The sequence below is a fragment of the Camelus dromedarius genome, chromosome 16 (genome assembly GCF_036321535.1).
Source record: "Camelus dromedarius isolate mCamDro1 chromosome 16, mCamDro1.pat, whole genome shotgun sequence".
In the NCBI taxonomy this organism is placed as follows: Eukaryota; Metazoa; Chordata; class Mammalia; order Artiodactyla; family Camelidae; genus Camelus; species Camelus dromedarius.
Genome location: NC_087451.1, coordinates 13,260,712 through 13,287,404, shown reverse-complemented (window position 1 = coordinate 13,287,404; position 26,693 = coordinate 13,260,712). Strand labels below are relative to the sequence as shown.

Here is a 26,693-nt window from a genome sequence, read left to right as displayed (position 1 = left end):
ACCTTTTAATTTTGAAATAATTACAGACTCATGGGAGGTTACAGAATATTATTTAGAGTCCTGGGTACACTTCTCTTGGCTTCCCCTAGAAGTGACATTTTACATAAACTGTAGTACAATATCAAAACCAGGACATTGACATTGATTTTTAAAAAATTTTCCTGTTTGTCTTTTCCAGTTTTATTTAGATATAATTGATCTAGTGACACCTTAATTTATGCTCATTTGGCCTGTTTTGAACTTTCTCTGGATGGATTCACAGGCTATGAACCCAATCAGATTTTCCTCTGCAGATACAATGATCAATCTTGAAGCACAGTCCCTTTTCTTTTTAATTGACCGTATATGAATATTCTTTAGCTCTGGCCTGGGGATTATTTGCAGCTACACAGAGTGTGCATCGTTCACATTGGCTTTTTTATCTTCTTTCTTTAGGTGTACATTTCTGGTTTAGAGAGTTGGTCGGCTTATGTATGGTTGTGACTCATTCTTGCCATTATTGGCATTTTGGACCAGAAGGTTCTTCGTTATGAGGGCCAGTCCACTGTAGGATATGTAGCCACAGCTATGGCCTCCATCTGCTAGGTGCCCAGAGCAACTCCCTTACTTGTGACAATTAAAAATGTCTCCAGACATTGCCAAACACCCTCTGGTTGAGAACCACAACTCCAGAGAAAATACTGGTTGAAACTGCTGGTTTAAATACATATAATTTGATGGGAAAAGTTGTGTGTAGTTAAGAATACTGAGGATTCTCTTTCTCCCTCTCTCCCTCTCTCTCTTTCTCTCCCTCTCTTTTTCTCTCTATTATATATCTATACATCTATATATAATATAGACACATACATATAAGGGATTTTATATATATACAAACACTCATACATACACACATCTTAGTAAGAATTGTAAGAACTGAAATTATCTTTTTAAAGATATTGAAATAAAATTATTAAAGTGCTATCCATTATTGTTTCCTGTTCTTTGCCTTAATACTCATTTAAGTTGATAAAGTTGTCAATAATCAGTTTTTTCATCTTTTTTCCTGATGGGAAGAATGAGATAATAGGAAATTTTAGTTTTCAGGGGACTTTTTTTTTTTTTTTTTTGACATTTTTTATTTTTTACTTTTTTGGTGGAGGGAGGTAATTAGATTTATTTATTTATTTTTAGAGGAGGCACTGGGGATTGAACCCAGGACCTCGTGCATGCTAAGCACACACTCTACCACTGAGCTATACCCTCTCCCAAGAATTTTTTTTTTTTAAGAATTTCTGATTTCCTAGTTTTTGATTCATTTTGTCTGAGTTTTAATATTTTCTGGGAATCTTGATTTTACATTAGTAGTTGGGAGAATTTTTTTGTAAACCTCTCTAGAACTATGATCATGTCTTAATGGTCTTTGAACATGTGTTGTCAGGTACATTGGCAGTTCGTTGTATGTATGTGTGTGTATTTACATATGTATTTATGTATGTGTATGTATGTTTAATAAATGTGTTTCAGGATTTCAATCTTTTGTTGGATATTTTCATCCAAGTGTTAGAGACTCAATTTCAGAAAGATCCAAGCTAAGTTTCATAATCTTTTGCTGTTTGCTCTTATTCCGTTCTATTCACAATCTATCTGTTCTTCCTAAAATCTCTCTCTCTCTCTCTCTCTCTCTTTTTTTTTTTTTTTGGTTATTAGAGATACTGGGATTGAACCCAGGACTTTGTGCATGCTAAGCACACACTCTACCACTGAGCTATATACTCCACCCCTCTAAAATCCCATTTTTATTAATTAACAGAATCACCATTTTCCCATTCAGCCACACTGAAACTTCAGGGTTTGTGCCACATAATAAGAGATAGAAATGTAACTGAGGCCTGAGCCCTGCCTTGAGGAGATCGTATTTTATTTATGCAAAATGTTACTACATAATTGCAGTCTATGTTAGTGCTTCTCAAATGTGAGGCGTTTTGCCCCCAAGGAAATGTTTGTCTATGTTTGGAGACATTTTTTATTGTCACCATTAGGAGTTGCTACTGGCATCTACTGGGTAAAAGCCAGAGATGCTGCTAAACATCCTACAATGTACAGGACAACCTCCCACAGCAAAGAATTGTTCAGTCCAAAACATCTGTAGTGCTGAGAAACTCTGGCCCATGTGATGAGTGTTTCTGTGGATGTTCTGAATAGAGAGCTGAGTAGTGATGGGATGCCTGGGGGAGTTTTGACACTTGTGCTGCAGAGTGGAGTTTCATAATATTAATATAAATAGTAACGACTGTTTTTTTTAATGATCAGAATATGCCACACATTATTTTTAGCATATTGCCTATTATTGTCATACTGTCCTGTCAATTTTACTAGTTAGTGCTTTCCCATTTTACAGATGAAAAAAATTGAATCTCATATTTAACCAGCTCAGCTTCTTTGATAAGTGCCTGAAAAAAAAAAGACTATATATTTTAGAGCAGTTTTAGGTTCATAGCAAAATTGAGAGGAAGGTACAGAGAGGTCCCATGTACTTCTTGCCTCCACAAGCCCTCAGCCTCCCTACTGTCAACATTCCACATCAGAGTGGTAGATTGTTAGAATCAGTGACCCTACTCTGACACGTCTTTATCACTTAAAGTCCTCGACTTACATGAGAGTTCACTTTTGGTGTTGTACATTCTATGGGTTTTGACAGATGTATGATGACATGTACCCACTATTATAGCATCATTCAGAATGCTCTCACTGCCCTAAATATCCTCTGTCCTCTGCATATGCCCTGCTCTAAAAATCTTCTGTACTCCCTCCCCTGGCAAACCCTGATCTTTTTACTGTTCCTGTAGTTTTACCTTTCTAGAATGCCAGGGAGTTGGAATCATATGATATGATTCCATACAGTTGCTCTTTTAGCTTCTTTCACTTAGTAATATGCATTTAAGTTTCCCTCATGTCTTTTCCTGTGTTGATAGCTCACTTGTTTTTAGTGCTGGCTAATACTCCATTGTCTGGAGGTGCTGCAGTTTATTTATGACAGATAAGTTTTCAAAAATTAAGATACAGCATACATACCATAGTCTAGATCCCAAGCCTATGGTTTGATGATTGTGTGTTTAAAAGTTAATATAAGTTATGTAGGTGTGTGTAAGCACACATAAGTGAAACTGCCATTGAGAACAAAATGTGGAGCATTTTTCTTACCAACTCAGTATTTACTCCCCCCTCCCCCCCAGTAAGGCAGTCATGATTCTGACTGTAGCTTAGCTTTGCCTCACATTGAATTTCATATAGAGGTACACAGGATGTGCTGCTTTGTGTCTGTCTTTCATACTGTGTCTTTTTTAGATTCATCCATGTTGTTGCATTTTGCAGTACTTTATATTTTTAATTTTTTTCCCATTACTTTGTTTTATTCCAAGGATTGACTATATCACAGTTTCTTTGTTTTTCTGTTTTTTAAGCTGTTCTCCTTTTGATGAGCATTTGTGTGTCTGGCTTTTGGCCATAGTGAATAAAGCTCCTGTGAACATAATTGTAGATATATGTACTTTATTTCTGGTTACAAACCTAGGAGTAGAATTGGGTTAGGCATGTATTTAACTTTATTAGAAATTACCTGGAGTTTTCCAAAGAGGTTATACCATTACGCACTTCCATCCACGACATCTGAGTTCTAGTTGCTCCATTTCCTGCTACCTTTGGTGTTATCAGTTATTTTTTATCATCTTATCAATCTTACAAGTTTGTATGATATCTCTTTTACAGAAGAAAAACCTTAGGCTTTTTTGATATAATCATTTTCTCTTTGGTTAGATAGCTGTTGCAAAACTATCTTCAATCAACAGATTATATCAGGATAGGTTTACAATACCAGTAAAACATGACAAAGTCATTCTTTTAAAAGTGGAAAAAGCTATAAGCCAAAATTGGCTTATCTGTAGCGCGGTTTTCTCTCTTTCCCTTTTCTATTGGACATGTATTCGGCACGGAATGAAATAACGAGTTCAAGGGAATCCAGTTCGTGTGTCTGAGTGATTACGAAGTGTTTATGACAGCTGCTAGGCTGACACTCTCTGTGATGGTGTTACATTGACTTCTGAACACCTTCCAGTCTGCCTCTAGGCGTGTGTGTCTGTGTAGTCTGAGTGGTTTTACATTAACATCTACCCTGAGTAAGATCTTTTGACTACAGAAGTGTTACTTGCAAATGGAAGATACCATTAGGGCTGCTTCAAAGCTCTGGAATGGTATTTGGTTTGGTGGTGCTTTAGTAACGGCTGGGGTTTTGAAGTGTAATGTCTAAATCTGCGTTGCATAACCGGAGGAACGTGTGACCTTAAACTGCTTTTCTTTGATCTTCCTTTCAAAAATCAGGCTGAGGGGAAAAGGTTATAGTTGCCTTAAAATATTCCGCTCTATGTGTGTAAAAATTTGGAAGTATGAAGATATGATTACAAGTTCCGTTCATTATTTATGTTCTGCGGTTTTCATATTGTTCTTGAAACTCACTTCCTTCTTGCCTCAAGTTTTGTATTTTGAATTTAGTGTCAAGACCAAAATACTGACTTGGTTGCCGTCTGCTTTATGTGGTTAGCAAATATCTGTTCTATAAGTTGTTAGTCCTCACAAATATGCGTTTTAGGTGGTTTTTGTGGTTTACATTTTTTTTTCTTGATGGCATACAGAGTAGGTTACAGAGATACTGACACTCTGACATTAACTGAATCATTTGTGGTTAGCTAGGCAAAAATAAAACAAAAAACTTATCCCCTTCTTTCTCCTACTTTTAGGAGCTTTCAAAAGAATTACTTTTTACCATTAGGAGTGCTTTCCTCAAACTGTGCTATCTTGAGTTTTTGAAATTGTTGGAGCAGAACTACAGCACATAAAATAACCCCCTGGCAGTGACTGTGACTTGTTCGAGAAAAAAGGCCTGAGTTTAAAAACTGTTCTTGAATACAGTTTATTAATAGGAGATTCTGATGCCTCTTTGATCTGGTCATTTTAAGGGAGTAGTTTTCTTTGTTTCCTTATGTCTGAAATGAAAATATATCATCAGATTGGCGACTCCAGAGAGAGCTTGCTTTGTAGTTATGATAACCACTCACGTGGCGAGGTGCCATTCTTCTGTTGCTTAGGAACTGAATACTTTAGAATAAGATGACACCTCCCTGTCCTTCACCTATCTCTCTTTTTTTATATTTTTATCCTTTCTATAAAAATTGTATAGATGCATATATATTTACCTTTTCTCCCTAATTAAAAAAAATTATTGTCACTTTGTAAGTTAAACTGTCACGAAAGTCTCCTTTTTAAAGAATTTCATCAGTTCATTTCTGTTGTCTATATGATTACTTAATGTGAAAGTTAGCGAAGTGTAACTTACATACTTATTTATTTAAATAGACCGAATGAGGCTTTTGTGTTGCTTTAGGAACTGAATTCTTTAGTATAAGACCTTATCATGGTGAGAGGGTAATAGCTCAGTGGTAGAGCCCGTGCTTAGCATGCCTGAGGTCCTGGGTTCAATCCCTAGTACCTCCATTAGGGGAAAAAAAAAAAAGGCTGTCTGTCCCTTCATCCCCCCATCTCTCTGTATTTTTGCCTTTTATCCGTATTTTTTTGGGGGTGGGCGGTTATCAAGGAGGGTTAAAATGTATTTATGAAATTTTCACTTTTTCCATATATATGTAAGTAAACATTAACAGACTTTTTAAAGCAGATTTAGGTTTACTTAAAAATTGAGCAGACCCCTGCCTCCCCAGCCTTCCCCCGCGAGCGGACGCGGCAGCGCCTCTGTCTCGCGTTTTAAAATCCCCCCCCCCTTTCCCCTTCCTTTTTTTTTTTTTTTTTTTTTTTTTTTTGCCCTCTTTCCTCTTCCTCCCCCACCCTCCTTTTCTCCCTTCCCCTCCCTTTCACCATTTCCCCTTGGAGGCGCTTCCCACGGGCAGGGGCAGATCCGGCCTCACCCCCCACCTCTCCCCGGCCCGCGCCGCCGATGGCGAGAGGGAACCCTGTCCCCACCCGGGCACAAGCGGCGGCGGCCTCAGGTCCAGGGGCGTCACGGAACTAATTCGCTGCCCGACCCGCCGGCCGCAGCTGTGCGTCCCGCGCCCGCGCCCTCCGGCCCCGGTCCCCTTCTTCTCCTTCCTCAGGCGGCCTCATCCTCGTCCCGTGCGCCCCTCTGCTGCGCGCTGAGGAAAGTGAGGTGGTAACGGGCCCCCGGATGACCCCGCGTCACCTCTGGGAGGCCTACAGCTCTGCCGGGGAGGAGGAGGAGGAGGAAGAGGAGAAGAAGGTAGCTACATCAAGTGGGTGGCAGGAAGATCCAAAGGATATCATGAAGTTTCCAGGGCCTTTGGAAAACCAGAGACTGTCTTTCCTGTTGGGAAAGGCAGTCCCTAGGGAAGCAGGTGAATGTGCCAAAAGTGCCTACAAATCAGAATGTTTCTCCATCCCAGAGAGATGAAGTGATTCAGTGGCTGGCCAAACTCAAGTACCAATTCAGTCTTTACCCAGAAACATATGCAGTGGCTAGTAGTCTTTTGCACAGATTCTTAACTACTGTAAAGGCCCACCCAAAACACTTGAGTTGTAGTGCAATCAGCTGTTTTTTCCTGGCTGCCAAGACTGTTGAGGAGGATGAGAGAATTCCAGTACTGAAGGTGTTGGCAAGAGATAGTTTCTGTGGATGTTCTTGATCTGAAATTCTGAGGATGGAGAGAATTATTCTGGATAAGCTGAACTGGGATCTTCACACAGCCACACCACTGGATTTTCTTCACATTTTCCATGCCATTGCAGTGTCAACTAGGCCTCAGTTACTTTTTAGTTTGCCCAAACTGAGCTCATCTCAACATTTGGCTGTCCTCACCAAGCAACTACTTCACTGTATGGCCTGCAACCAACTTCTGCAATTCAAAGGATCCATGCTTGCTCTGGCCATGATTAGTCTGGAAATTGAGAAACTCATTCCTGATTGGCTTGCTCTTAGAATTGAACTGCTTCAGAAAGCACAGATGGATAGCTCCCAGCTGACCCGCTGTCGGGAGCCATGGCACATCACCTTTCTACTCTGCAGTCCTCCCTGCCTCTAAATTCCGTTTATGTCTACTGTTCCCTCAAGCATGCCCTGGTGACCAGTGACAAAGGAGTGTTCAGATTACATCCCTCCTCTGCCCCAGGCCCAGATTTCTCCAAGGACAACAGCAAACCAGAAGTGCCAGTCAGAGGTCCAGCAGCCTTCTACCATCATCTCCCAGCTCGAATGGGTGCAAGCATACCTCTGCTGAATGCAAAGTAGAGGAAATGAAAGTGAACGCCTTCTACGATGAGATCAAATGGCTCTGTAGTGAAGATAATGCTTCAGAAAATGTGCGTTCTGTGTATGGCACTGATTTATCAAGGCAAGAGGGACATGCTTCCCCTTGTCCACCTTTGCAGCCTGTTTCTGTCATGTAGCTTCAAGTGTTACCTTCAAGTGCAAACTAAGGTAGACTACTGCTCTGGGAATGGGAACATGGAAAACCAGGAGAGGCTATAGAAAGGTGTATACCTTATCAGGCTGATTTGAAATGAGCCAGAAAAAAAAAATTTATTTGTATGGCTAATTATAATTCAACATTATTTAAGCACATAAAGACCAAAAACAGTGTAAAATTCAAGATTGAAAAATTTTTTTAACTAAAAAATTTGTTTGTAGTGTGTCAGTTCCACCCTTTTCTCTGCTTAAATGTGATGTAGATTACCCTGTGTCAGAAATTCAGTATTTTTTTTTTAAGTTGCAGAATTCCTAGCTAGCAAACCCTGTCCCAGAATCCTGATTTAATTTTCATCTTGCTTTTACTTGCTGCTGCTTTGAATACTTACTGAATTTTATGCATGTTGATCTTCTCCTGACTTCCACTGATGAGGAAACCCTCAAATTTTTTTTAGCAATTTAGTGAACAAATTATTTGTGTAACAGCCCTGTTTAATCCATGATTCAAATTCAAATTAATCTGGAAAAGGTACTTCAGAATTGCCTTATGAATGAGAAGAAGTTATAAAAAAGGACTCCCCATTACCATGTTGATTTGTTTGTCTCCTTTCAATTTCTAGAGTTTGGAAACAAAATTATTTTCATTTTTGTTTATTTTAAATTGAAGCTTAAAAGTGGCATGTGATTAGGACACTTAGATTTGTTGAAAGCATTTTTGACATTCGTATAAAGGAATTTGATAAAGTTAATATATCCTGGTGTCACCAAAGAAATATGTTCTGTAACAGCTGAAATTGATTTTTTTTTTTTTTTTTGGATAACTGATCAATTCACTCATTTATAATCAGTAGGAGAGACTGACTAGATGTTGGGGCAGCTCTATGATTTGGATCTGTAGTATGTAATTACTGAATTCAGTGCCCTAGTTTTATGTTAAGCTATTAGGATTTTCTCGAAAGAGTTAATACCCCTGCCTCCCCAGTCTACCTATATTTCTTCATGACTTAGGGATCCTGAGCTCCCTGTGCAGTCTGAAGAAGGTATTGCAGTCAGAACCATGTACTGATGATAAAAGCCTCTGGTAGCAATAAAGCTTGTCCTTAACCTTAAAAAAAAATTGAGCAGAACAAAGCACAGAGCTCTTTTTAAGAACTTCATTTCAGTTACGTCTCTATGATTGGTACATGTGAAACAATTAGAAAAGATTGATAACTACATTTGTTAATTTACGTGAGCTGTTTTTATATCACTGATGGTAAGATAACTGTTTGCAGGTAAAAACATTATATAAACACAGAAAGGTTGGAATGACTGGGGGATATTTGCCAGAGAGAGTGGCAACTGCTTGGATCGTGAGCCAGAGTGTGAGGACTAATGTGTTAAGAGCTGCTGCCCAGATGAGGTGCTGTTGGCCCCCTTGGTAGTTGTCCTTTTCTTGGGAGCTGAAAAGCTTAGGAAGTAATTCACCAGTGGGTTCCAGAATGAGTTGTACCAGAATGTGTGTCATGACATGGTATTATCACAAATTTTCAGGTATTAAGTATTAACATGTTTTGAAAACAGTAGGGCAAGGGGAAATTGTGCTAAGTACCATTAAGATTGAATAATGAGGCCAAAATAGACTTAGTCATTTATTTATCAGTACATTAATTCAACTAGCGTCTTCTTGATTTAACTCTCTCTTGAGTGCCAACTATGTGTTACATATTTTAAATCACACAGTTGCTTTGTTAGATATGTCACTGCTGTTATTTTAAGGACAAACTCAGATTTAACAAATTTGTATGGTTAATAAACACAAGTCCAATTTATTTTCTGCTATAATAAACTGTTGGAATCATTGATGTTGTTGATGGGTGATCTTTGTAACTGATGACCTGGCGTATTGTACATACTTGGCAATGTTGCCATAGGCCATGATTTTGGGAAAAGAGTAAAATGTCCAGGCTCCCACCTCTTGGCTGCTTTTACTCTGTTAGATTTCCTAGGTGGAACCAGAGGCATTACTTGTCTGGAGAACTCAGACGTGAAAGATATCTTTGAAAGTTAGGATGTGCTTAAGATAAACAAGAGGAATTCTTTTTCTGATGTCTTTCATGTCTAGTGGCTTGGTCCTTTAATCTGTATTTCCAGTCTAAAACTGATCTACTGTGTATGATATAGCCATTTTGAAAAATAGGTAAATTAATGCTCTTTTTAATTAATTTATTTTAGAGATTAAAGCTTGTTAAAGTATTGATCAGGAAGAAGAACTACTAGTCATATCTTTTGTTTTTGAACTGCTTGAGTAATAGGAGAAAGATAATTTTTGTATGTTTCCTATCTTTAAAAGGGACTAAATTTGCTTTGACTGTTTTTGTATGAATTGTTACAAATTAACATTTTTTGACTTCAAGGGATATCATTTTGTTATAACTCAACCATCATACCTTAGTAAAGGGGAGAGATTGTTCATTACTGGATTTGGAATTAAGATATGAATTCAGTTAGGTACAGAAAGCTCTACTTTTTTTTTTTTCCTTTTTCAATTTTATTAGATGGGATTATCACAGTCCAACTGCACATACACATTATATTGCATGTAAATACATATATACAGTACACTGCACCAGAAAGCTCTACTTTTTTCCAGAGCTGCTGCAATGAGTTCTCGAATCTCGTTCATATTCTGTATTGTTCATCAAACCTAGTGCTGGAAATTGAGGACCCTTCAGGACAGAAGTCTTACATCATGTGCCCTGATAGAGGACCACTGCGATAAAGGTTGTTTATATACTCAGTTTGAGGCAGCATTGCTTTTCCAAAGGAGACTGATTTATGTATTTCATCACTGTGCATAATAGATTTAAATCCATCGTTTCTTAGAATCAGGCAACTGTGTTGGGCAAGAGTATTAGACTATTCATAACTAAATTCCAATAAGCATATGAAAGGGTTGTTCAAGCAACCTCCTTAGTGATAAAGAAAATGCAGATTAAAACCACAGTGAGAATCCCACTGAATGCTTACCAGAATGGCAGACACTAATTGTTGGTGAGGATGTGGAGCAGGTAGAGAACTCTGTTAACTCTGGTAAATTGGTACAATCACGATAGAAAACTATTTTGTTAAAATCTACAAAATATGCACATATTCATAATACAAAAGCAATTACACTAGTAAATACCCCAAAGACGTACTTAAATAAGTTCACTAAACGATATGTGTAAGAATGTTCATAGCAATATTCTTTATGACATTATATTAAAAATAGTAAAAACCATGACACTCACATGGACACATCAAAATGAACACATCATAGATTTTATTTAACTTTATTAATGAGATGTTAAGTAAGTTGTCATCGCTGATTCAAAGGAGAATCTGAAAAACCCATATAGGCAATTAGGAATGCTGAAATGGACTTGTTAAGAGATGCAAACCTACCTAATATTTTATTGAGACTAAAAGGTACTGCCTGGAATCATCTTTTTTACAAGTGGAATTCTGTTGTATCTCTGCCAGACAATTCATTTGCATTTCTGTGGACAAGATTCGATTGCATTACTATCAGTTTCTACACCTTGTGGTATTGTGAAATAGTCCAGTCAAGACAAAGGTCCAGATCCTTACAGAATCAAATAACCTCAAAGGGTCCACTAGACAACTCTTGGTAATCCATTGAAAGATTACACAGTAATCTTTTTCCCATGTGAAAGTTTTTTTGTTTTTGTTATTTTTCCTGACACCTTAAGAGCCAAAAACGAAAACAACCCAGAAATCCATCAACAGTAGAATGGATAAATTGTAGTATTTTCATATAGTGGAAATCAATATAGCAACAGAAATAAAAAACTGCCATCATGTGCAACAATATGGATGAACTGCACAGGCATGTAATGTGTGAAAGAAGCTATTCACAAGAGAGTGCACGATATGGGATGCCATTTACCTAAAACTGAACAAGTAAAACTTATGTAAAGCTTTAAGTCAAGATAGTGTTTATGGTTATTCTTGAGTTGGGTTTGTGAACGGAATGGGGTGTGGAGGGAGCTCTGAGTATCCATAATGTTCTATTTCTTGATGTCTGTGCTGGTAACAGAGGTGTATTATCATTGAACATTCATCAAGCTGTACATATACCTTAGATTATGTATTATTTCTCTGTTTGTTATCTTTCAATAAAGTATGCTGAAAAGAATCAATTGCAGACCACAATTTCTCCATGTGACCAGTGTCTAAAAGGGAAGTTGAGGCTGTAAATATGTACTCTTGTCCAAACTGTATGTCGCTGTAGAGCATTGTTATTGTCCTTTGTATTTGATTGAGTTTTAGTTTTGCAGTCAGATGCCTTTGAAAAGTTATCAGGGTTTGAGAAACAAGTTGGGTCGTGAGGGCTGGATGAACTTCATATGTTTTTAGATTTCTCTAAAAGCAGTTATAGAGCGCTCCCACAACTGTTACAGCCTTTTCTCTCTGTGTATGATTGTCTCGCTGTTATAATTTCCTTTTGCCTTAGACTGAGTTGTGAGATTCTAAACTTGTACTCCCCCACCCCCCTTTTTGGTTTGGTATGTAATTTGCATATTTTCACCATGCGAAAGCTATTTTCTATGGTTGGAAAAGATTTTTTTCCTGCGGTGTGAACAAATCATTCTTTGTTCTCCTTATTGTGCCTCCAAACTGGTACGTCCGGTTTATGCTCCAAACAACAAAAGTCTGTCATCAGAAATTAAAATGCCAGTAAGAACAAAGGCAGAGACCCATGAGGAGCTATTGGAGAGGTTTCCTCCCTGTTTGCTCCTCTCCCCAAGTTACCGCAGTTGCCAGGAAGTTGGAACGTTGCTTGGTACACTCCTTCCTTGTAGTTCTACCCTTGCATTTATTATTATTGTTGGTTTAAAAGTGGACTTAGAGCTCCTGGTAATTCTTGTCAGGATCAATAAAACCGGCATCTCTGAGATTCTTTGCCATTTTCAGTGAGCTCTTTTAAAGAAACCTGAAAATCACTTTGAAAGCCTTAAAAAAACTTGATCAGTTTTGACACTCATTTATTTGTGAGCAAAATTACCAGTGAACGTACTGTATAAAATTATTAGAGGCAATTGAAAATGGCAGCTAATGTGGAGCCCGGGAGGACATATCCACCCTCTCTGTGTCCTACCTAAAATGTGCACATCTTCTCTGTACGCACTGTGTTAGCACTGTCTCTGTTTTGAAACCATATTTCAATAAAGAGTTTGCTTATGCTATTTGGAGAGTTCTCTCTGGGAAGTTTGACATTGTAACTCACTTTGGATATTCAGAATCATGCTTCTAACAAATCTTGATTGTGACCTATTCACAAACATCTATAAGTAGTGATAATGTCTCTCCCCCACTTCCCTTATAAGTAAAGATTCTAGGACCTTAAAACTGAGAGGAAATGAAGGATGGGTGATGAGTGTGGGGATGCATTTTGTAATCAGTCCTAATGTTTTTTCTTACCTGTTGCTGTCCATTTGAAGAGGGATTTAGAGTAAAGCTTAGGACAGAATAGGGCATTTAGGTTTGTTTTGAAAGCCGTTATGCTCAAAAGCATGTTGTGTTCACATTGCAAAATGTTTTTGTATGTCGAAGTGAGCTTTTGTGTATTAAATCCAGTGATAACAAACGTTTATCATATTGTGAATATGCCAAGCTAGGTCTGTTTTATTCTTTATTGTTTAGTGTAATTTAGTATAGCAACTCAGTTAAATATGGTGACTTTTTTTTTTTTTTTGACTTTAAGGCTTTTTTTTGGTAGGACCAAAAGCTAAATGCTAGGTTTGTGGCATATGGAAATAATAGTAGAGAGCAGTGGATTTTGTGTTAGCATACTATGATTTGTTATAGGTATAAACTTTACCTGTGAGAAGTGGTTTTCATTACTCTGAATTATAGTTTCAAGGCAAGTTCTACAGTATTGTTTTATAATTTACTTTTCGTTTTATTGTTAACAAAAATAGTATATATAAACTGAAGTTATTTATCCATTGCCCAACTACAATTTATTTTCAAAAGGTAAATGACCTGGTAGCTTTCATGGTGATAGCCAATACTGCATCCTAATGTAATTGGATTACATTAGCGCTATACCTTTCAGTGAAAGTATGCTTAAAATCAAAGAGATGGCAATATTTAGATTTTAGATAATGTAATCAGTGCTTTGGGTGGGAGATTTAACCAAATGACCCTTTAAGGCTTTTTCTACATTTAAAATTCTGTTCTTTAAGAGTAAAATGGAAACTTAAGAGCTGCAATATATAACGGCTGTGGTTTTTCATTTAGAAAGTTCATGTTTACAAAGGAATTTGTAGAGAGGTAAATTCTTACGGTTTGCTGTCCTGAGTTCGCTGCCTTTGTGTGTTCAAGTGGTGGTAGGTGGTGCTATTGTTGCATAGTTAGTGGGAAGAGCCTAGCTCTCCTCCTGTCTTCTGTATCCCAAGTGTTACAGAGGGATTTGGCATTGTGGCTAATAAATAGATTTTAATAATTGTTATAAGAAAAATGAATATGATGGCTCTTTGGGCGTTACCACAATTTAACAGTTATAAGAAACAAGAATATTTACAGTTTGCAGCTCTTAAATTCAGAAAGAAGAGACGTTGGAGATCTAAAAAGTAGTTAATCTCAGTCAGCTCTGCAGATTTATAGTTTAATATTGGAAGATTTATAAGACTTTTATTTCATAATATATACAATGTTGATATTTTAAACTGCTTGTTTGGCAGGCCTATTAAAAAAAATACCATCAGCATATTTCCTTTGAATGTTTGTTGTTATTACATCTGTTATAAGTTCTTGGGTATTTAGAACTAGTTTTATAATGTTTGCCATTTTCTGTATCTGATGCTACATATTCCATCAAACATTCGACATTTATGAAAATGTATTAGAAACTACATTACCACTTATAAGTAGTCTAGAAAGCCTTTCTTACCTAATTCTAATTTAATCTGTTCAATATTTCAGTTAGCAGCAAACTGTTCTCTTGAACCACTAATTTTGAAAAGCAGTTGTTTTCATACTTGATACATGTATTAGTATATCTCTTTTACTTTTGGATTAATAGAATACAATTCTCTTTGTATTTGAGGAGCAAATCTGATACAAGTCAAAATGAACGGACGTTGATACAGTGTTTGATCTATGTGTATAATAAGTTGGGAGGGTATAGCTCAAGTGATAGAGCACATGCTTACACAAGGTCCTGTGTTCAATCCCCAGTCCCTCCTCCAAAAATAAATAAACCTAATTACCCCCCCCAAAAAAAACCCTCCAAATATTTAAAAAGGAAAATAAGCAATATAGGTTTGTAGAGTTTAAGTGATTTACTCAAGGTGGTTAACAACAACTATGGGTTGCAGAACCATAATTGGTAGCTAAAATATTCCCCTTCCACTTCAGTGTTCTTTGCAGCATATTGTATTTTTTCTTATTTATGATATGTTTGCAAAAGTTAGTACAACATTTAAGTTCTACTTTTCAGGAAGCTAAGAATATTTATCTTTTTTTTAAGTGGAAAATTGAATACTAATTAAAAAAATCATAGTTGCTTTACTCTAAATGGAAGGCAGTCCTATAGGAACTGAGCAGACAGCATAGATTATTAAAGATAAAAGATCATTTATTCAATTCACACCAAGCATGGGCTCCTATAACTTTCTAAAAATATTTATAATTTAAGATACTGATATGCTTAACGTATTCGATCAGCCATAACATGTGCTAGTGTGTATACATATATTACATTTCAGACAAAAAATTATGATAAAACTTTAGGAGATCTTGTTTTCGTATTATAACGTTCTGACCTGCATTTTCATTTACTGAATTTTTTTTCTGTCTTCTTCCTGCAGATCAGTGGGGAAGCACAGGAACTCTTTTCTGTTCGACATGGCCCAATTCGAGCCGCTAGAATCTTGCCTGCTCCACAGTTTGGTGAGTGTAGCCCTTAAGAAGAAACAAATCATTCAGAAAGAGGTTTCTCTTTTATTGGTCTTGGACTACAGACAGCAAGAATGATAACTAAGTCTGTGTTCCTCCAAGTGTCCATCCCCCTCCCCTCCCTCCAAGATAAACTCTTAGTTCTGTCAGTTGAGATGGAAATAGGTAATCTTAACCAATTCAATATGGCCATTCACTTTCTGCTGTGGTTTTGATTTATCTTCCTCCTCTTTGATCTCCATTTAGCCCCTGACTTTGCTGGCTCTTTCTTGAAGCCCTCTTCTCTCTTGGTTTTCATGGCACGGCTCTTCCCAGATCCCTTCCTTGCTGACTGTGCCGCTTTTGTTATGCTTCTGGTTTAGCTTTCTTCTGAGGCCATTCCCCACGCCTCTGTTGTTCTCAGCGTCTTTGCTGTCTCAGTTCTCCTGACCGCCTTGGAGAGCTTGGTTTTCACCATTATCTCGGCTGTAGGTGAATCGGCTGTCTGTACTGCCAGCTATGTCACAAGTACGGCTTCAGGCTTTTGACCTTGGATCTCCGCTTTGCTCACTGAAATGTCTTCATGTTGCGTTTAAATATTGTGTGTTTTTTATTTAAAAAAAAAAAAGTCAGATATATGCTTAAACTACTCTTATTTGGGAGCCTAAATAACTCCCAATTCTTTAACGATCTGAGCCTTTTAAAGGTTGGTACTTTCTCCTTAACTTGCTTGTGTTCACTCAGTAATGTTTTTGCAGGTGCACTAAAAACAATCTTATTAATATCACTTGCATATTTAAAAAAGAGGATATTAAAATATTTTAATTCTATTATATTTTTAATGTTTATCCAGAAGTTGTGAAATCTCCCTTATACTACTTCTTTTTGCAGTTAGTTCTCTAAGTTGGTGAGAATGATGCTTATTAAAGCTTACTACCATGTGCATTGAGCACTTATCATATGCGTAAGTAATGTTAGGGATTCATTTAGTGATTAAATCTGCCTTTTATTGAATTGGGAAGAATGGTGGTAATGAGGCAATGATACTCTGCAGTCAGGTGGAGATTTTCATTGTTATTCAACTATGTGGCATATACAGAGCTCAGCTCTGTCTCTCCTTTAAACTCATCCACTGTTTCCTGTTGCATTTGTGTTTTGAAAGTTTCGACAAAGAAGATTGTAGAACATTCTTTTCTGATAGGTTTTTGGAATAGTCAGCTTTCTTCTTTGGATGGTTGGAATCAAGAAGAACTTCATTGCTAAAGGACTCTGCTGTGTATTTGTACCTTTTATATGTAATTCACAGAGGCAGATTTTTCTCCCTACATTTCATTTATGAAGTTCTTCTCTTTATAGTAATTACTAGTGTTCAACTTTTCTCAACTTTTTTTACTTTGGGCAGAAATACCTCATGAGAGAATATAAAGCTTTAAAACTTAATATTGCTAGTCGACTTTGGGTATGTTTAATTTACTTCGTTTAATTAAAAGAAATTTTTCTCCATCCACCATAATATACTTTTAAATACAATATAATATACTTTCAACATGCTTTTTTAAGAATTAAAATATAATTTCACAAAGCTTAATGTTCTATTATGACTTGCAAAAATTACATGTGTTGCTTTTATTGTGTCTAATTTTTCAGGTTTGTTTTCATCAAAGTTATACATGCCGCTGATCACATAAAAACTTATAATGGAAAATAGAATACCCCATTTCTTTCTTTGGCCCATTTTGGTTTTGTACTCATTTTGGTGGAATTAGTCCTTTAGTAGCTTCCTGAAAAAGGATGTGTGGTGTGTTTTGTTTGTCCGAAGATGTCTATCTTTCTTAATTCTTGATGGCTAATTTGGCTGGGTAACACATACTTGTTTGTAAATAATGGTACTTCAGGAATTTCAAAGTATTGATCTGATGTTATAGTTGAAACCGGTTTGATACCCTTTTCTTTGTATATGGCTTGTTTTTCCTTCTGAGAGCTAATAGATTGTTGGCTTTGTTCCCAGTGTTCTGAAACTTTTCACTGTTGTTTCTTGATCACACATTGTCCTGGGCCCCTTCAGTGTGGAAATGCAAGTAATATAGTTTTGAGAAAATTCCTTAAACTTTTTTTTTTGTTTTTGAAGATTTCTTCTCCTAAGTTTTTCATGTTCTCTCTTTCTGGTACTTGTATTGTTTGGCTGTTAAAGCCCACTAGAATGATTAATTAGAAAAATAGTTTCATTCCCATTCTTTTTGGGAGAGGATCTCAATATGGATTATTAACTCTTCTTGAATAATTCTTTTCTTGAATAGTTCATTTTTTTAAATCCTCACCTTCATGTGCCTGTTTCTTTCTTTCCTTCCTTCCTTCCTTTCCTCTTTCTTCCTTCCTTCCTTTCCTTCCTTCCTTTCCTTCCTTCCTTTCCTTCCTTCCTTTCCTTCCTTCCTTCCTTCCTTCCTTCCTTCCTTCCTTCCTTCCTTCCTTCCTTCCTTCCCTCCCTCCCTCCCTCCCTCCCTCCCTCCCTCCCTCCTTCGAATTAATAAGTAATTAATAAGAGCTGTTGCATACCAGACTTATTAACTCTTTTGTGTACTGATTCCCTTACAGTGTATATTTCCAACATCATTTTGGGCCATCTCCGGTGTTCCCTATCTTGCCTGTATCCTCTCCCCAACAACACTCATTCTCTTGTGATAGTTTTACTGAACTTCTTTCATTTCCTCAAGTGATCTGTCTGCTTTCTTCCAGGTCTCTTCCCTTGCTGTTTCCTCTCCTAGAGTACCCATGTCCTAACTCTCCTTGCACCTTATCCAGGGTCAGTAGTATGTGCTCCCATGGGACTTACTGGTTTTTATTTTAGTTGCTTATTTGCCACTTACTTGCTAAATTTGTAGGCTGTTTTCATATCTTAAGTACCTCACAGAGCACTTGATACAAGATGTTAATAAATACTTGATTATTGCTGCCTAGAATAATATTTACAAAGTTATGATCTGGAAGAAAAGCAAGGTCCCTTTCTGTAGGTGTTTGTGCAATCTGTCTCTTAACTAAAAGTGAAAAACTGAAGTATTTGGATGTCCTTTTATCTCACAGAGGGTCATCATTGTATTTAATGGGCATTTACCCATATTAGCACAGTTCTTGCTTCCCTATTTCTTCATGGTCACTAACAATAATTGATTACTTTCTTAATAAACCTATACCTGCTTTAGAATTTTTTTCACTTCAGTGTTTGAGAAAGCTGTGACCAATCAATTTGTATTCTCATATCAGTTAAAATCTTTCTTTTTAGAACTTAATTCCACGTGAAGTAAATTCTTATTCATTACTCTTTAGTAGTAGTTTTTAGTGACTCAGTACCTCACGTGTGAAATAATATACAGCAATATGTATGATTTAATATATGTTAAAGTTTTTATATAATTAGAGACTTTGTGCTAATAGTGGTTATTTCCAAGGAGTGGGATCAGAGGACAGTTTCACTTTAATATGTTTTTAATTTCTTAAAATGAAGACTGTATAATTCTAATCAGTTAAATTGTTCATTATAAAAATTCAACGAATACTGAAAATTCACATGATCTTATGTTATCAGAGATAAACCCAGGTTAACTTTTAACTTTCCTTCTTTCTTTACTCAGGTATCAAGCATGCATTAACAGCTTAGAATATGCATTTCCTACTTTTTTTCTCTTACTTTTTCACACATGCATAAAATTTACTTGTAGTATTATGTCCAGGGCCTGATTCAAGTTTTTTACATGTATTAATATGTCTTTGCTCAAAAATTTGTAGGTATCTAGGTTTTTTTTCAGTTTGTATTATGAACATCTTTCCATTTCAAAACTTGAATTTCTTTTAGCGTTGTTAAAAATTGTCATTCCATTGGATGAACATTTATATTAATTTTAACCTTTTTCCTATAACAGGCTATGTTGTTGTATACTTCTCCATGTGCACATTTTAAAAAATATATAGAATTATTTTTAGGATCACTTATAGAAGGGGAATTACTGAGTCAAAGAATGTATACATTTAAAATTTTGATAATTGTTGTAAAATTGCTTCTCAGAGAGTATGCTGTCATTTATATATGACACTTCCTTTTTTCCCGGTTCTGTCCTCTGTCATAGGTCTTTCAGTCTATGTCTGTGTGATGGAGAAAAACCCTCTTCATTTGCAATTTTTCTGTCTTTGAGTGCTAGGGAGAGGAAAAGTCTTCATATTTTTGCTGTTTATTCTAATAACACCATGTTTGTACTCTTTGCTCTTACTGATTTGAGCTTTTTACTAGACTTTTAGTGATAAATTATTATGGACATGTATCCTGTAGACTTCCTTTATAGTTTGCAACTTAACCTTGTTATTTGGTGGAATCTCTTGGTTTTTATGTTATGTCTTTAGTTTCATGCAAAGAACACCTTTGCCTATTTTACCATGTCTAAGTTTAAATCATGACTCTCCTTGAAAGTTGAATTAGAAGTTTTTTCTTCTCTAAACTTGTTTTCTTCTTCTTTTATAGCTTCATGATTTTTCCTTGCCAAGCTGTGATTTTCATAGTTTTTGGGGAAATTTCTCCTTTATTATGGTCTTTCCCCTAGTATAATGTATTCCTTTAAAGTCACAGGAACAGTGATTGCATTCTATGCAGAGCATTGCATAACGTGGAATAAAAATGGGTAGTGCCCCCCCCTCCCCGTGAATTATCCAATATTTTACAAAAGAGAAGCTAGGACTCTAATTTTGTTTGAAGTATGTATCAGTGACCAAGTGGGTAGCACTGTTTTTGACTCTAATAGAGCTTATAACTCTGTTAGGAATTATATTAGCTTTGTAGTTATGCTGTTTCCTTATTGCTTATGGAATAGACAATCATTTTGGCCTCTGACTTGAACCAGATTTCTTAGAAATGCAGATTCAATCTTAGTTGTTATCCTTAGGAGTCCAATATACTGAGTACCTGAACTTTCTCCCAATAAGAAGGTTTTTGAGCAAATTCTTATGAACTAGAAGGGCCTTTATTCTGAGAACAGAAGCTATAGTTTCCTCAAGACTCTACGAGCCAAATTTCTGGTACCCATCCAAAACACTGGGTAGCCAACTTGGCTTGTTTCTTCTAGATGATTTTGTTACTACTGACTGTTGGAAAGGTACTGTTATTTTTTGTTCTGCTATGCAGGCAGTTCACAATTTAACATCTTAAAATATTAAAAGGTTTAAAAAAAACCCCTGAAGATCTAACCCATTTTTTTTCCCTTACTGGAGCGTAAATGCCAAGTATTTTCTGAAGCTTGTAATACCGTAATCAGCCCACCCGTGCAGGTGAAATACCGATTGTTGCTGCTGTTTTATGATGTGAATGGCTTAAGTTATTTTCTAGAAACAAACATGAGTAGAACACCTTTAGAGCTGTTAGTCAGGTAAACTTTTCCTCATTTGCTGTTTTTCTTGTTTGTTTGTACATTTTCAAATAGACTGCAATTCCTGTGTATTGAGTTTTTCATTATTTTTCTCAAGGTACAAACTACCTGTTTAATCATTTTCAAACAAGTTAAGTGGGATTTTTATCATGTTTAAAGAAGAGCTGTTTGAATTCATCAGTTGTATTAACTTAGATATTCTAATTAACTTCTCCAGACGAGTTTACCGTATTTTTTCTTTGCTGTAAAATTTTAATAACTATGATTAAACAAGTAAATCCTACAAACATGCACACACTCTCACAGTCTGTTCAGCCAAAACGCTAGCAACCTTCCAAAAGTAGGCCAGCTGACATTTGCATACAGTCATCACCAGTATTTTGCAAAGAGGAAACAGGCTTATCGACATTTTAAATGGCCAAACTATGAGATTTAGGGCTTCCCTAATGTTTTCTGCTCTAATTATTTCTCAGCTTGCTTGGCATATTTTTTCATTACACCTAGCCCTTATCATTTGGGGCCTTTTGCACTTGGGGTCATTTAGGTTTTTACAAAATTTTGCTAAGCTTGTGATTTAGGTAAATTATAACTCAGAAACATATGTTCTGTTCACTTCAAATTTCTTTAATGCTTTTGGACAGAGAAACAGTGTTTCTAGTGGAGAATGTTTTAGAAGTACTTTTTTAGTTTTTCATGATGTCATGGTATTGAATTAGAGAAGTTGATCTAAGAATATACACAGTTTGTACCTATTTGATTCCTGTAGTTAGGGACTTTTCCTACAAGGGCTATCGTGAGAGAGAAGTATACTGAACAGAAAAGAGAGGAAGTAAATTGATAAATGAAGTGTATAAAATTGCTTGATATTTCTCAGATGAAATTCTGGGTGGATTATATACCTTATCACCCCTTTGCCACTCTTCTGCAAGGTGAATACCACTAACCCTGTTTCACAGGTAAGGAGACTTAAAGCTGAGAGTGGTTAGGTGACAGACGTAAAGACATGTGGTTGTAAGTGATCAAGCTGGAATTTGAACTTATAAAGCTCACCCCAGTCATTCAGGCTTCTGTGTCTCCTAGTATATGACTTTACCATTATTACAGAGAAACACTTTTTACCAAATCCAGGTGTTTCTAGGCTGTGTTGGATGGCAGAAATCAAACAGTTGTGTATTCACTGAAGCGTGTAAAAAGTGGCTCTGTTTCTCTACATCTTCGTCTGTTTTGAAGGTCCAGAGTATCTTCAATTATGTCTTCATTGTATCTGGAGTCCTTGGTTGTTTAGTCTTAGGGTGAAGAGCAATGAAAATAGCCAGTCCAGGGACCAATACATAGAAAGGTTGTTATCCTACCTAACTCCGTTTAAAATTTTAAGCTGTTGGGATAGTTTGTCACAAAGACAGCTGTAGTCTATTCAAGTCACGTTCATCCTAAATTAAATCAATCCTTTAAAAGAAATGTTGGTCCCCTTTTACAGGACTTGGTATAAACTATTAAAAGTACATCAAAAGGGTTAGTGACAATATCTCGAATCAGATAAAAACAAAGGTGTAACGTGAAGCAACTAAATTACATGTGAGCATAATGATTCTGACCCAAATAAACAGCCTTGTAATGGAGATACTGATTCTTATCAGTGCAGCTTAAATGTACTTTTCCTGTAGAGCCGTAAGGAAGATTGTAGGTGTCTTAGTGAATTGACCAAATTATGGTCTTGGAAACTGGTGTTTATTTATCATAACACATTCTTAGGTGTGAAAATGGAAAACTCATAATTTTCTAAATAAGTTATTCTAAAGTAAGCCTTTTAAAAGATTTATCTTTATTGAGAAATAATTTATGTACAATGAAACTCATCAATTTTAAGTTTACAATTTGATGAATTTTGCCAGATGGATATAGTTATGTAGCTACTACCACAATCAAAATATGAAGCCTTTCTGTTACTGTAAGAAGCCCCTTTTCTACTTCATACCCACTGAAACGGCTATATACAGAAGGGAGATAATAACTAGTGTTGGTGAGATGTGCACTAATTGGAACTCTTATCCGTGGCTTATGAGAATGTAAGATCATATAGCCACTGGAAAACAGCTTGGCAATTCCTTAAAATATTAAATAGGGAGTTGCCATATGACCCAGGGATTCTACTCCTAGGTGTGTAACCAATAAAAATGAAAACATACATCTACACAAAAACTTGTACATGAGTATTTATAGCAGCATTCGTCTTGGTAGCTAAAAAGTAGAAATAATCTAGATGTCTATCAACTGTTAATAAAATGTGGTATAATGATACAATGAAATATTACTTGGCCATAAAGAAATGAAATTCTGATAAATACTATAACATGATGAACCTTGAAAACGTTATGCTAACTAAAAGAAACCAGACACAAAAAGCCATACATTGTTGATTCCATTTATATGAAATATTTAGGACAGGTGAATAGTTTTTGCTTTATATATTTTGCTGCACTGTTACTGGGAGCAAAGACATTTAGGAGGGTAAAGCCTTCTGTATAAACTGATCTGTCTGTTGTTAATGAAATCCCTGGTAATGTTCCTTGCTCTGAAACCTACTTTTTCTTTTAGTAATATAGATACTCTTGCTTTCTTTTGACTAGTGTTGGCATGATACATCTTTTTATTTTTAACCTTTGATTTTCTTTATATGTGAAATGCATTTCTTGTAAGCAACATATAATTGGGTCTTGCTTTTTTATCCACCATTTCATTCTGATTATAATTGTGTTTTAGACCATTTACATGTAATACGTGTATTACAGGATTTAAATCACAAAATGATTCCGCTTTATCTCCTGTATTGTATATGTTAACCATGTCCATTTGTTTTGTTTTTAGTAGTTCTTCATAGTGTATTTACAAATATATATCTTTTTTTAATTGTAGTATTGTTAGTTCACAGTGTTGTGTCAATACAATATATATCTTCAATTCATCACAGCCTACCTTCTAATAATATTATACCATTTCATAAATTATATAAAAATTTGAAAACATTCAACAGCAACAAAAAAAAACAAACAACATGATTTAAAGATGGGCACAGGACTTGAATATAGATTTTTCCAAAGAAGATATACAAATGGCCCATAAGCACATAAAAAGATGCTCAACATTGTCATTAGGGAAATGCAAATCAAAACCACAAGGAGATACACTTCACACCCATTAGGATGGCTAGTATATTAAAAACAAAAAAGCCACAAAAAATGAAGTTTTGGTAAGGATGTGAAGAAACTGAACCCAAGTGATTTGCTAGGTCGCCACTGTGGAAAGTGGTGTGCGGTTTCTTAAAAATAGTGGATTTGTGAAAAATTTTGGTTATTTATTTAAATATTAAAATAATGTAGGATATATAGATATATCTGTTTTAGTAGACTTTATATTTTAGAGCAGTTCTAGGCTCACAGAATAGAGACTAGAGAGTTCCACTTATTCCCCCAAATGAGAGTTCCTGTTGCTCCACATCCTCACCAGCATTTGATGTTGTCAGTGTTCTACTAGCTGAGTAATGCTATTTCTTTGTTTTCCCTAATAACATATGATGGGACACATTTTTTCATTTGCTTATTTGCCATCTATATGTCTTCTTTGGTGAGGATTCTGTCGGAAGATGTGCAGATGACCAACAGGCACATGAAAAGATGCTCAACATTGCTAATCATCAGAGAAATGGAAATCAAACCACAATGAGATACTACCTCTCTCCTCTCAGAATGGCTATCATCAAAAAGACCACAAATAACAAATGTTGGTGAGGATGTGGAGAAAAGATAACCCTGACACACTGTTGTTGGGAATGTAAATTGGTGCAGCCACTCTGGAAAATAGTATGGTGGTTTCCTAAAAACTAAAAATAGAGCTATCATATGACCCAGCAGTTCCACTCCTGGGTATATATCTGAAAAAAACAAAGACACTAATTTGAAGAGATACATGCACCCTAATGTTTATAGCAGCATTATTTACAATAGCCAAGATATGGAAGTAACCTAAGTGTCCATCAGCAGATGAATGGATAAAAGAAGATGTGGTGTGTATATACGCCCCCCCGCGACACACACAATGGAATTCTACTCAGCCATAAAAAAGACTGAAATTTTCTATTTGCAACAACATTGTTGGACTGGGAAGGTATTGTGTTTAGTGAAATAAGTCAGACAAAGACAAATACTATATGATGTCACTTGTATGTGGAATCTAAAATTTACGACAAATTAGTGAACATAACAAAACAGAAGCAGACTCACAGGTATAGAGAACAAACTAGTGGTTAACAGTGGGGAGAGGGAAAGGAAGAGGAGCAAAGTAGACTAATCCTATTTAAGAGGTACAGCTATTAGGTATAAAATAAGTGACAAGGATATACATACAATATGGGGCATATAGCCACTATTTTATAATAACTATAAATGGAGTATTACCTTTAAAAATTGTGATTCACTATGTTGTACCCCTGAAACTCAAGTCATTCTGTTCTACTGATTGATCTAATTATGGGTCAGATTTCCTTATTTGCATGCCTTGAAACATTTGTTTCGATGCCACACTTATGAATTTTATGTTGTTCAGAGTTGGTATTTTGTATTTCTTGAAGTATTTTTGGGCTTTGTCCTGGGATATAGTCAAATTACTCAATTTTTGTTTGGCACATCTGGAACAATCTTTAGCTTAAGGCAGGAGTGTGCAAACATTTTCCTAAAGGGTCAGCTAGGAAATATTTTAAGCTTGTAGGTTATTTGTTGATAAAGAAAAGAAAAAAATTGGGTGGGATTTTGTTGTAAAATAGATTAAACTTTAAATCCTTTATGTTGACAGTATCTTTGGAGAACTTGAATCTCAGATCCTTTAAAAGGTGCAAGCATTCTTAGAGTCATTGTAGTTTTAATTGTGCTGTCTTCTCTCTGGTGATAGATGTAGTAGCAAAAGAAAATGATAAAAACACCAAGGGATTCTTTTTTTTTTTTTTTTTTCTTTTGATCTCATGAATAGGTATTGGAGGCTTAAACTTTCTCTCTCTCTTACTATTATCAAGGGATTACTATGATTCTTGCCTTTTAGAAAATGGCATATTTTTTTTCCTTTGCCTGTGATGCTTTTAGTCTTAAAAACAAGAGGATTGGGCCTCAGTTGTTATCATTTGAATATCTTCTTGGCACCTACTGTTTGACTTAGTTTTCTCTGAAATTTTCCCTCTTGTTGGTTTTGCTGTGTCTTGCAGTTTTTATGTATACATGGGTTTTCATTATTTCACCTGCAGAACATAGGAAGAATTTTATTTGAGGCTGGTTGAATTTATATAGCTTCATAGTTAACAGCAACAAGCAGATGCATGAACTAATCAAAACCCTGATTTTGTAATATGAAAATCAAAAGTATACCTCTCTTTGTCTGCAAAGGAATGGGAAGCACACATTTAGGAGAATGGCTACCTGGTAGTGGGTGGGTGACAGGATTTAGGATGCATGAGCTGGTAGTGTTTTACTTGTCATCTTGGGTGAGAGGTTCAGAGGTGTTTACTGTATTATCAAAATGTAGAGAAGTCCAAGCATTCATCTTTAAAGAGAAATGAACCAAAGGTTGTTAATGGTCTGATTCTTTGTATTCAGTATCCTAGGAGAAGAGGAGAAAGGTGCCAGCATGAGAAACTGACTGTGGCAGTCTTTACTTTGTCAGCAATAAGAATTAAAAGTTTAAAGTGAAATAAAGGGAAGGATAGTTCTCTTCCTATGTCTTTTGCCTTGAGAGATTTTCTTACGTAAAGATACACTCCTTAAAGATGTTAGTCTTTTAAATTTAACAGTATTGGCAGGGGGCATATAGCTCAGTAGTAGAGTGTGTGCTTAGTATGCACGAGGTCCTGGGTTCAATCCTCA

General features: G+C 36.0%; 1 protein-coding gene and 1 pseudogene across 14 annotated transcripts in view; both read left to right on the top strand.

The window, feature by feature from the left end:
• BCAS3 (BCAS3 microtubule associated cell migration factor) overlaps nt 1–26,693 on the top strand; it is a 482,840-nt gene that overhangs the window by 31,044 nt on the left and 425,103 nt on the right. For all 14 annotated transcript variants that reach the window (XM_031467999.2, XM_031467998.2, XM_031467997.2 and 11 more), the window contains exon 6: nt 15,319–15,400. In XM_031467999.2, coding sequence (XP_031323859.1) covers nt 15,319–15,400 — 82 coding nt within the window. The remainder of the gene's footprint in view (nt 1–15,318; nt 15,401–26,693) is intronic.
• Nucleotides 6,059–9,282, top strand: LOC105097838 (cyclin-I-like; annotated as a pseudogene).